The sequence below is a fragment of the Palaemon carinicauda genome, unplaced genomic scaffold, assembly GCF_036898095.1.
Source record: "Palaemon carinicauda isolate YSFRI2023 unplaced genomic scaffold, ASM3689809v2 scaffold445, whole genome shotgun sequence".
NCBI classification, from domain to species: Eukaryota; Metazoa; Arthropoda; class Malacostraca; order Decapoda; family Palaemonidae; genus Palaemon; species Palaemon carinicauda.
The window spans coordinates 112,707-125,402 of record NW_027171701.1 but is presented as its reverse complement, the minus strand read 5'-3'; the positions used below and the strand labels follow the sequence as shown (position 1 = coordinate 125,402).

The 12,696-nt window shown below is 42.1% G+C and overlaps 1 protein-coding gene across 1 annotated transcript; it reads left to right on the top strand.

Moving 5' to 3' along the window:
- Positions 1-540: 540 nt before the first annotated feature.
- LOC137636922 (uncharacterized) lies at positions 541-12,213 on the top strand. The gene is made up of 2 exons (XM_068369262.1): positions 541-713; positions 7,049-12,213. The coding sequence occupies exon 2, from the start codon at positions 10,562-10,564 to the stop codon at positions 11,636-11,638; it is 1,077 nt and encodes a 358-aa protein (XP_068225363.1). The 5' UTR covers positions 541-713; positions 7,049-10,561; the 3' UTR covers positions 11,639-12,213.
- Positions 12,214-12,696: the final 483 nt, after the last annotated feature.

The following is a 12,696-nucleotide window of genomic DNA, read 5'->3' as shown; positions in this document are numbered from 1 at the left end:
ATATAAACACTACAATGGAGAGAGATAAATGGCTGATAATTCTTTCAATATCTGCTGGAATAGCTTTTAGCAAGTTGCACCCACTTTTGTATATTAACCCTTTTACCCCCAAAGGATGTACTGATACGTTTCACAAAACTCATCCCTTTACCCCCAAGAGAATGAGACCAACCTGACCTCTCTATGACGAAAATTAAGGCCGTTAGAGCAATTTAAAAAAAGATATATACTGCAAAATGTGCTTGAAAAAAAGTAACCCCTGGGGGTTAAGGGTTGGAAAGTTCCAAATAGCCCTGGGGTAAAAGGGTTAAGCGGATAACATTTATTTGAATTCCTTGAATACGCTATGATAAAAAATCTTATGCTGTTGATTAAAATAACCTTTTAAACTAGTATACCCAGCACTCTTAGAATGTATGTTTTAAACTTAATAGTACTTCTGTAAGCTGCTTTTGATTGTCTTGCTTGTGTGGTCAATTAGCCTATGTTATTGCTTATACCATTGCTATTCCTAAAATACTTTTCTTTTTTACAGGAGACAATTGTATAGAGAGAGAGAGAGAGCGACCAGAAGCCACGCGTGTGACCTGGGTCGCACCTGGGCGAGTATCCTTATGCCCTGGAGTGCTCCTGAGAGGCAGTGGAGAGAGGGGCAACTACGCAAAATTCTTGATTGAGAGATCCTAGACTCTAATAAGATTAAGTAATTCGAGGTAAGTACTGTTAGGATAAATACAAATTACTTAAAATTTCTGTAAAAGGGAATAGGGCAATGGTTAGGTTAAGTGTGGAGGTCTTTTGGCTACCGGTATTTTCTTCCCATTGTCCAAAATAATATCCATTATAAAGAGCTCAAGGTTGGTAAAGTTAGGAAATACTTTGGGAAAATCCTGAAGGGGCTAAGATATTTGTGGTTCCTGCAGGGAGCTTTTTGCTGCCCTTGGAGGGATGGGGGCTGCAGGGGTATTTCTCTGAACGAGTTGCTGCCTCGACACATCTACCGTACCAGCATGTCTTTTATTATCAGAAAATCTGTTGAGTAATGCGAAGATGAGTTCACTACTGATGAAATGTCCACATGCAGTGATGAATTTCCAGCTGTATGTTTTACCCTGGAACTCTACCATATTTCTGGTTCCATTTGTCTTTATTGAGGCGCCATGTTTTGGTAGACATATGTAGGGTGTTGGGCTCGGTTCAGTCAATGGTTTCGGTTGGCTAGAACAAACGATTTGCCTTCGCCCATATCAACTAGGAATTCCATCTTGTACATCTCATCAATGCTGTACTAAAATGTAATGTGTTTTTCCATTTGCTGAAAGAAAGGCAACGGAAGGCAGACTTGTTTGTAAGATTTTCCATGATCAATTTATTCTGAAGAAGTGTTTTATTTCTTTTATTCTACCATGTTTTGAGTATTGTTCTCCTGTCTGGTCGTTGGCTGCTGATTCCCATCTTAATTTGTCGAACAGGAATTTACGGTCTATTAGATTTCTTATTCCTGATCTAGATATTAATCTCTGGTACCGTCATTCAAATAGTTTATGCAAGTTGCATAAGATTTATCATAATTCAGACTATTCTTTATACTCGGATATTCCAAAACAGTACCATCCTGTTCGTAACACTAGGTATGCAGTTGATTCTAATAGTCATGCCTTCTCCATCATAAAGCTCAGTACTACATAGTATTGTAGAAGTTTTATTCCAGCTACGACCAAGTTGTGGAATGATCTTCCTAATTGGGTAGTTGAATCAGTAGAACTTCAAAAGTTCAAATTTGCAGCAAATGTTTTTGTTGAACAGGCTGACATAAGTCTCTTTTTATAGTTTTTATATGAAAGATATGTTTTAATATTGTTACTGTTTTCATATAGTTTGTTTATTTCCTTATTTCTCTTCCTCACTGGGCTATTTTTCCTGTTGGAGCCCTTAGGTTTATAGCGTCCTGCTTATCCAAGAAGGGTTGTAGCTTAGCTAGTAATAATGATAATTATAGTACTGTACCTGTATTTTGTAAGTCGTTTTCTTGCTGTCCACAGCGGGCTCATGTTTTTGATGACGAGCCTATCACTGTTAGACGCTGGGTAACGAATCTAACTGTGTCATTGAATAAGACATTGCATTCAGTGTGAAATGAGATGGCCGTATGATTCGACACAAGGTAGAATATAGGGGGATATTTCCCTAATCTGCTAGCCTAGCATATCACCGCTTTTCACTTAGGCAGGTTGAGTCCGGCTGTGTTGTACTCCTACTCGTCGCTTCACCTTGCCCAAAACTAGTTTTGATTCTGTTCATATTTCCGTCTCTCAAATCTGGTTTCTCACAACGTGCTACTGTATACACATTTTACTTATTGTTTTCATTCAAATTATGATTCATTTTGTTTTTCTCCTTTTTATGTTCCCAATCTTGTTGCAGGCAGGGTTCCATTAGTCATTAAATGATAGCCCGAAACACACCTTTCATTACTTAACTTTCACAAATGTACTCAATATGCTTAACTCATCTTCCTACTTATATACTTTTCCATCATTTTTTAGGACTACTGTATCCATAATCACTTTTAACTTCACATATATCACTCCATCAAATACAGTACGTGTGCCACACTCTTCACTATATAATCTACTTCAGGTCCTTCCACCATTATGTTTTATCCAGATTCAATTGCCACCAAATCTCCCTAACGCCCGTCTCTCTATCGTTGTTCCCTGGTGATTTCGCATCCTCCAAAGCTTTACAAATAGAGAAAGTTCCTCAACTTACAGACTTAATAGGTTCCAAGAAGCTGTTTAAGTCAAATGTTGTTAGATTTTGGCCTAGAGTAGGCTTAACCTGACTCCCATGCCTATAATTTCCAGCTACAAAAGTCCTGTCAGCAACTTCAGATACAGGGTGCCTGTCTGTTACTGTTTGAGCGTTAAGTCACCACAGGAATGCCTTGTGCTGTCTCCTTTACAGACCCTGTGGAGGGGAGATGCCCAGTGGCTGATAGCTTTCTGGCAGATTCCTGGCTGCTTCATGCCCTTCAATAAATACCAGGATTGGAAATTTTTTATTACATTATTTCTTGATCTTATTACAGTATAAAAACTCTTGATACATCACATCATCTGACATTCATTTCAGTTGGATTTGTGTTCGTATCTGAATAGTTGTAAGTTAAATGGTTGTAAGTTGTGGACCTTTTGTATACAAGTCCCATTCCTTTCATTCATTCTTGTCCATTCATTGCAATATTTCACTCTATATTCTCTCTATGTTCGTTATTATTATTATTACTAGCAAAGCTACAACCTTGGTTGGAAAAGCATGATGCTATAAGCACAAGGTCCCCAACAGGAAAAATATCCCAGTGAGGAAAGGAAATAAAGAAATAAACTATAGGAGAAGTAGTGAATGCAGAATATTAAATATCTTGATATCTAATATTTATATAGATCTCATTTGTAAACTATGAAGGAAGACTTATGTAAGCCTGATCAATATAAAAAAAACATTCACTGCAAATTGAACTGAGGTTTAGCCAACCCATTTGCTCTTGGATTATAAGGAATTGTTGACATGCTGAAGTATGCATTCTTGCAACATATTCTCAAATGATTTTCCCAAAAACTCTGCACCATTATAGGTAAGCATTTTCATTGGGTTGTGCACACACTGGCTTTTGATAATAGCCATGAACTGAATCGAACTTCATAAACACTTTCATCATGTGCACGCTATATATAAATACTGTACTAATACAATATACATTGGAAACCTGTTTTTCACAGTCCCTCTCATTCACCTCTCTTTAATCAATACGCATCAAAAACTTTCATCCGTCTTTCACACAGGTACAATTAGACTATATTATATCATGGACTATGACCTGGTGTAAACACACCCCTTTTTTGTAAGTCTTGACAATACTGCTTTGGAAAATGACATGGTCTCTGATAGATACGGTAGTAGTGTTTTCACTCAAAGCTGTTTTAAACTACCAACCTTAACATCCCTAAATCATCTTTCAGACTAAGTGATTGTCTTTCTAATGACACACCATATACTATATACATTCTACTACATACTTTTGTCTTAACAGCAATGCACTGTTTACATTCTACTTCACGATAATCTTTCCAACAACATACTATACACATTCTACTTCTTGATCATCTTATCAACAACATTCTTTATACATTCTGCTTCTCATTTTTATTCAAATTATGACTCAAATTGATTTTCTCAACTTCTTATATTACCATTTTCATTGTCAGAATTAACGCGGCATTAAATGATTGCCTGAAACAGACCTTTCATCATAAACATTCACAAGTATTACAGTACTAGTCCTCCCTTACCTATCACCTTCCTGTATACTTCTCCTTCATCTTTTGCTTGATACGTCCACAGTCACCTGTAACAGCCCTCTTTGGTCTTCCACATTTATCATTCAGTCCGATTCTAGCGCCACAACCTTCGTTTTATAATCTACTATAGACTCGTCTACATAAAACACATCTTGATTATTCCCTTTTATACCCAGATTCCTACTCCACCAGCTTCTTACTTGCCATGCAATGATTGTGTCCTGTTTATTTCATAATCTGTATAGCATATGCTTAAGCTTCATATAACTAATTTTCTTTTAAGATTCCTATTCTTAACTTGCAAGTGCAGTAAGTGCTTATATACTCGCCCAGCCCTACTTCAATAATTTCTTATACTTGATGCAATATCATTCTGTCTGTATTCAGAAATTTATTCCCCAATAATACATCATACTTATCATTCACTTCAGATCTTTGCCAACTGTACCATGCTGTATGTAGTACTTGGTATGCAGCTAGTTCCAATAGTCTTTCCTTTTCCATCTTAAGGTTCAATACTATTCAGGAAGTTTTATTCCAGCTGTAACCAGATTGTGGAATAATCTCCAGAAGTTCAAATTTGCAGGAAATATTTAATGTTTTTACTGATCGTAAGGTATTTCTCCATTCGTACTCTTACTGAGTAACATAGTTGAGGTTTATAACCTAATAGGCTTGTGTGTGTTATGCAATGGTTGTAGATGTTGATATTCAGGATAATGGGAACATTCTGAGGGTTCAAAGGATCTAGTTAATGGATAGCATTAGCTGAAGAAAGTAGAGTGCAAGTTCTATGGTATCTGGAAAATGCTGTACCATACAAAAGGATTCTCTCTGGAAAGTATCCAGAAGGTAAATGTACTAAATTGTTAATCTCTGACAATATTAAATTAAAAGAATTCGGGTAGAGATACAAATTTTTAAAGGGGATATGTTCGCTCAATTCTCTCTGAAAGGTTAGTGAATGATCAGCTTAGCATTCACCTATTATATGGGTCCTTATCATCTTCTGTCATGTTTTTGATAAAGTCAAAAGTAGTTACGAGTGCCTTCGCATCTTGGCAAAGTGTTTGCTGTACATTTTATGGTTATGATGCTCAGTTTCAAGGTCTTCTTTTAGGTAAATAGTGCATACGCTTTTCCAGTGTCATCAATCACTTAAAGTAACTCAAGTCAAGCTTCCCTTCACCTCTAAACTTTCTTTTTTACCTATTAAGCCAGTAGCACCAGTATCCCTTTGACTTTGGGCTTGTTTGGCTTATATTGCAATCGCTGTAAACAGGATTGTATGATGTCATTATTAAGCATGGCCTTTGGATTTTCCTGCTGGGTCCATAAATGGTATTTGCATAATAGTTTTATCATGATGCTGAACTCCAAGGTTAAAATGCTGAGGGGTTTAGCACATGTAAGCCGGTTAAGTATTGAAATAATTCATTCTATTTAGATTAGTTAGAGTTTGATTTTCCCGATACTAGGCAGGATGCCAAGTACTCTCCCTCTAATGTTATGACTTGTGCAATTTCCCCAAGATTTCTTATACTTCAGAAGGGTTTAGAACATGAAAGCTTATTAAGTATTGAAATAATTCAATCTATTTAAACTAGTGTATGTTTTCTTCTGATTTTTCCATTTTCTAATTAATGCTAAATATTCTCTCTAATGTCACTTGCCTTGTACAATTTCGGCCAGATTTCATATAATTCTGTCATATGAAATGAAGAATGAATAAATCAAATTAATGATAAATAATTAAAGATGAAAAATGCTTGCTTTTTTTGGTACAGAATTTTATATAACTAATGAATGTAGTACTGGTGTTTATTGAACATTTAAAAAAAAGATTTATAATCATGCAAATGTATTTAGTTTTTTTTTTTTAGAAATCTTGCATAGATTAGTCTTCAATATACATCATCATTTCCTATGCCTATTGACGCAAAGGGGCTCGGTTAGATTTCGCCAGTCGTCTCTATTTTCAGCTTTTAAATCGATGTTTCTTCATTCATTATCTCCTACTTCACACTTCATAGTCCTCAGCCATGTAGGTCTGGGACTTCAAACTGTACTAGTGCCTTGTGAAACCCAGCTAAACATTGGTGAACTAATCTCTCTTGGGGGAGTGCAAAGAGCAGGCCCAAACCATTTCCATATACCGCTCATCATGATCTCAGTATTTACTTATTTATTTCAAAACCCTGGTCTTCAACTGTCATGGATAGAGTTCTCTTGCTTGAGGGTACACTCGGGCACACTATTCTATTTTATTTTGATTCTTTTGGTTTTTCGAAGGTTTTTTAGCGTATATGTGAAATCTATTTTAATATTGCCACTGTTTTTAAGGTATTTACTTTTAATTGTAGTTTATTTATTTACTTATTTCCTTTCCTAACTGGGCTATTTTTCCATGTTTACCTTCCAGTTTCTTTCTACCTAAGCTGTCTAGCTTCTTTGACTTGACCTGTCTCCTCTTTTCAGTTCTTCGGATACTGGTCCTTTGACCATACCTTTATAGTAGCGACATGAAACTAAATAAACAATTCTAATTTTTTCTGGGTATTTAGACATTCTGTTTTGCCTAAGATCAATTTTAAATGTTGAAATTAATCTTTGTTCATTTATTTTTAATTATGCAAATTTATATATCCTTAGATGATGAATTAATAGAAATATCTTTTTCATTTCAGATCAGATCATCCATCCATCAAGGGACTCAACCGAGTTCAACTGGTACTGCTAGGTTGCAATCATCTAAGGCACCGGAGGAAACAGCGGGGCCTACCGGAAGTCGTCACAATCGCTCGCCATTCATTCCTATTTCTAGCACGCTCTCTTGCCTCTCTCACATCTATCCTCCTATCACCCAGAGCTTTCTTCACTTCATCCATCCACCCAAACCTTGGCCTTCCTCATGTACTTCTCCCATCAACTCTTGCATTCATCACCTTCTTTAGCAGACAGCCATTTTCCATTCTCTCAACATGGCCAAACCACCTCAACACATTCATATCCACTCTAGCTGCTAACTCATTTCTTACACCCGTTCTCACCCTCACCACTTCGTTCCTAACCCTATCTACTCGAGACACACCAGCCATACTCCTTAGACACTTCATCTCAAAACACATTCAATTTCTGTCTCTCCATCGCTTTCATTCCCCACAACTCCGATCCATACATCACAGTTGGTACAATCACTTTCTCTTATAGAACTCTCTTTACATTCATGCCCAACCCTCTATTTGTTCTGTAACCGAAATACAAACCACGCTATTTAAATAGGTTATTACTTTCGGCATAGCTGAAATGACGAGCCATTAGCTTTTTAACGAGGGTTAACTACCCCCTCGCTAGTTGGCGGGGGTTAGGGGAAGGGTAGCTAGCTACCCCTCTCCCCTCACACACCGGTGAACTGATTCACTTCACTTTTGGCTCGGGTGATGGTCAGACGTGTCTGCTCTCACCCTCGCATTGACAGCCTTAATGTTTTTTGCTTTCTCTTTCAGTTTGTGTGTTTGGATGTTGGCCTCTCTCTTTATCATGCAGAAATGCCCTGGTTTACCCTACCAACCTTGTGGGGCTTATATGTCGGCGGTCGAGACGCACCCTTACACCTTGTGTCCGTTCTGCAGAGGTCAACGGTGTGATGATGATAAAGTGTGCAGGGAGTGGTCTACCTCCCAGTGGGAGAGGTTTTCCCGGCGACGGAAGAAGAAGTCTAAGCGGGATCTTTCTCCTTCAAGGGTTTCCTTGAAGACGGAAAATTCCAAGGACACTTCTTCCGTTGCCCGAACCTCCTCCGAAGCTCCCGCTCGATCGGTCTCTCGTGAGAGGCCGTCAAGTGGTAGCGTAGGCCGTTCTTTTGTTGACCGACCTCGGGGTTCGGGAGAGGGAGTTTCCTCCCATAGGGAGGCAGCTCCTCCTCCTCCTCCTGGGGAGGATTTATCTGTTTTTGCTTCTGTTTATAATGATGATTTATTATAGTTTTGGGCTTCCTTGGGGCTTAAGGGTTCTCCCTCCAGGGAAGCCCTGTTTGACTTGATCCAGTTTGGCGCAGCTGTCAAACAGTCGCCGGTGATAGTGGAGGTTGACCGTCTGTCTATCGTCGACGTTGTTGTGGCAGAGGCTTCCGACGGGTCGGGTCAAACCCCTGCCTTGGGTGCTGATGTCGCTGAAGGCTCAGTTCCCCCATCCTTCAAGGGAGGAGCTGAGTCCAACGGTCTCTCCTGCAGGTGATTCTCTCCGAGGCCCCCTCGGGGGAGTTCACTGACTGAGACTCCTCTTCGGAGGACCGACGATGGTGTTCCTGCTCCCAGAGGACGTATCCGTCGCAAGGCTCGCCCTCCTCTTCGCCGTAGAGGTATTCCTTCTCCCGACAAGGGAGTTAGGAGGCGCCTCTTCGGCTCCTCGCCCTCACCGTCCCCCGCAGAGGATCCTCCTTGTCGTGAGTCGACTGTTGCAGCCACATCTCTGGACCTCTCTGCAGATCGTTCCCGATCTCCTACGCCTGCCAGACCTGCTGACACTCCTTCACCGTTCGTGGCAGCTGATGGGCAGTGGGCGCCCTCGCACCCCTTTATCCAACGGGTACCGGTCCCTTCAGGGCAAAAGGGCCTGTCTCACACTGTGAGCAAGACCCTTAAGTGCCAGGTTTTAACTGTGCGGCCACGTTCTCAAGCCTTTTCCTGTTCCTGCTGTTGCCGAGTGTCATCCTGTGCCGGAAACAACGTGCCAGTGATCTCCTATGGCATAGTTGACATGTCAGTGCTCTCCTGCTCGCCAGTGCTTTCCTACTCTCAAGCGCTCTCCTGTATGCCGGCGATCTACTCCTCGCCAGCGCTCATCTGCACGCCCTGATCCTGATACGCACCCTAATCGCCCACGATCTCCAGCTCGCCAGCGAAATTCCCCTGCGCGCTAGCGCTTAACTATGCGCCATCGCTCGCCCGCGCACCCACGATCTTCGGATCTGGGCGTAGGAAGGAAGCCTCATCCTTCTCCTTCTCGCCAGCGTTCACCTGAGCACCCTTGGAACGCGCCCTCTCATCAACCCTCGCCTACGCGCCATCGCGCTCGGTCATCTTCGTGCACACAGGTTCCAGCTCCTACCGTGCACACTTCCAGAGGTGGACGGGATACTACGCGCCCACGAGCTGTCTCCTTCTTGTGCTTCTAAGCCTGCTGATCCTGCACCCCATCTGTCTTCTCCAGATCGCGCACCTGCGCGCCATCACTCTCCAGCACGCCCACGCGCCCACGAGCCTGCTCGCAGAAGATCACCTGCGCGCATTCAGGTGGCAGCAACTCGAGGCTGATTCCTGGGCGATCTCCGTGATCAGTCAGGGATATCGCATCCCGTTCATAACATCTCTTCCTCCCGTGACAGCGAATCTAGTGTCGTTGAGCTCCTATGCCATGGGATCGGCAAAGGGGCTAGCCCTACGGGCAGAAGTCGAGACCATGCTGAAGAAGGATGCTCTCCAGGAGGTCCTCGATGGCTCCCCAGGCTTCTTCAGTCGACTCTTTCTTGTAAAGAAGGCGTCTGGAGGCTGGAGACCAGTCATCGACCTCTCAGCTCTGAACAAGTTTGTCAAACAAACTCTGTTTAGCATGGAGACAGCAGACACTGTCAGACTTGCAGTGAGACCACAAGACTTCATGTGTACACTGGATCTGAAGGACGCGTACTTCCAGATCCCAATCCATCCGTCTTCCAGGAAGTACTTCAGATTCAGCCTAGACAACAAGATCTTCCAGTTCAAAGTGCTGTGTTTCGGTCTCTCCACAGCACCACAGGTATTCACCAGAGTGTTCACCCTGATCTTTTCGTGGGCACACAGGATCGGCATCCGTCTCCTCCATTGTCTGGATGACTGGCTGATCCTGGCAGACTCGGAATCGACCCCTCTTCGACACAGAGACAAGCTTCTGGGAATTTGCTAAGATCTAGGGATCATGGTAAATCTCGAGAAGTCTTCTCTGCTTCCATCTCAACGACTGGTATATCTAGGCATGATATTGGACATCAATCTCCACAAAGCTTTTCCATCAGACGACAGGATAGCAAGGCTGAGGATGGTCGCAGATCCTTTCCTCAGACGAGAAGAGCTTCCAGCCCAATCTTGGTTACGTCTCCTAGGTCACCTTTCCTCCTTAGCCCATCTAGTTCCGAACGGCCGCCTCAGGATGAGATCCCTGCAATGGCGCCTCAAGTCCCGGTGGAATCAAGGCCACGATTCCCCGGACATTCTGGTCCCTATGGGTCCTGCGGAACAGATGGACCTTCAGTGGTGGGTGACCGACGAAAGCCTCCGAAAGGGAGTGGATCTTCTCGTCCTCCCCCCAGATTTGATGCTGTTCTCGGACGCGTCAAAAGAAGGGTGGGGGCCCACGTTCTGAACCACAGGAGACCAGGCCTATGGTCAGAATCAGAAAAGTGGCTCCACATAAATCTGCTAGAGATGAAGGCCGTATATCGGGCACTTCAACAGTTCCAACAAACCCTAGCGGGTCACTCCGTGGTGGTGATGAGTGACAACACCACAGTAGTGGCTTACATCAACAAGCAGGGAGGAACCTTTTCACAACAGCTATCCCATCTTGCAGTAGAGATACTGAGTTGGACCGAAGTCCACTCGATTCCACTATCAGCTCGCTTCATTCCGGGCAAAAGGAATGTGCTCGCCGACAGTCTGAGCAGAGCATCGCAGATAGTGAGTACTGAGTGGTCTTTGGATCCTCTAGTAGCCAACAAAGTCCTGACTTTGTGTGGTTCCCCAACGGTGGACCCGTTCACAACAGCCTTGTACTTCAAGCTTCCGCTGTACTGTTCCCCCATTCCTGGACCCCAAGGCACTCTGGCAAGATGCCTTCCAACAACGGTGGGACAACATCGACGTTTACACCTTCCCACCTTTCTGTCTGATGAGAAGGGTGCTCAACAAGACCAGATTATTTGTCAACCTGTCAATGACTCTAATAGCTCCGCTATGGCATCACGCGGAATGGTTTCCGGACCTTCTGCAACTCCTAACGGAACTAACGAGAGAACTCCCTCCGCGAACTCCCTCCACGACACGAGCTACTGTACTCAGACAACCACATGCCAACATCTTCCACAAAGCCGTAGCTACGACTTCACGCCTGGAGACTATACAGCATCTCCTCGCTGTAGACCCAAATGGTATTTTTCCTTTATTTTTTATAAAGACAGCAGATTTCTTAGCTCCAAAGTTATCTGTTATTTTGCGCAAGTTAGCAAGAGGAGGAGCTTTTAGCTCTTGTTGGAGAATTGGTAATGTTACTCCTCTATGTAAATGTGTTTGTGGTAGTTCGTCCCACTGATTACCGCCCAATTTCCATAACTCCCGTATTATCTAAAGTTTTTGAACGTCTTCTGGCAAAACGTCTTAATAGGTTTGCTGAAGGTAATCATCTACTCCCTAGTTTGCAATTTAGTTTTCGTAAAGGCCTTGGAGCATGTGGTGCCCTTCTTACAATCTCCAATGCTGTACAGAAATCCCTTGATTATGGTCGAGAAGTTCGTATGATTGTCCTTGATTTTAGTGCTGCCTTTGACCGTGTGAATCATGAGGCCCTTGTTTTCAAACTGAAACAGTTGGGAGTGGGTGGGTCGTTTCTTAGCATTATTATTGATTTTTTAAGTAATAGATCTCAAAGAGTTGTTGATGGGCACCATAGTGATTGTAGGAATGTGATATCCGGTGTTCCACAGGGTAGTGTTCTTGGCCCATTACTTTTCATACTATATACACATGACATGTGGTTTGGCCTAGAAAACAAGTTTGTTGCATATGTAAATGATGCTACTCTCTCTGCATCAATTTCATCCCCTGAATGTAGATCTGGGGTTGCTAAATCCCTTAATAGAGATCTAGCTAGAATTAGTGCATAGTGCAAATTATGGGGTATGAAGTTGAATCCTTACAAAACTTAAAGTATGATTGTAAGTAGGTCAAGGACAGTGGCTCCTCAACATCCGGATCTCGGTATTGATAATGTATCTTTCAATTTGTATGAATCTTTCAAAATATTAGGTGTGATTCTCGACAGAAAATTTACTTTTGAGAAACATATAAGGTCTGTGTCTTCTTCAATTGCACAAAAAATAGGCTTATTGAGAAAGGCTTTCAAGATTTTCGGTGAGCAATCTATTCTGAAGGAGTGTTTTAATTCTTTCATTCTACCTTGTTTTGAGTATTGTTCTCCTGTCTGGTCTTCAGCTGCTGATTCTCATCTTAATTTGTTGGACAGAAACTTACGGTCTATTAAATTTCTTATTCCTGATCTAGATATTAATCTCTGGCACCGTCGT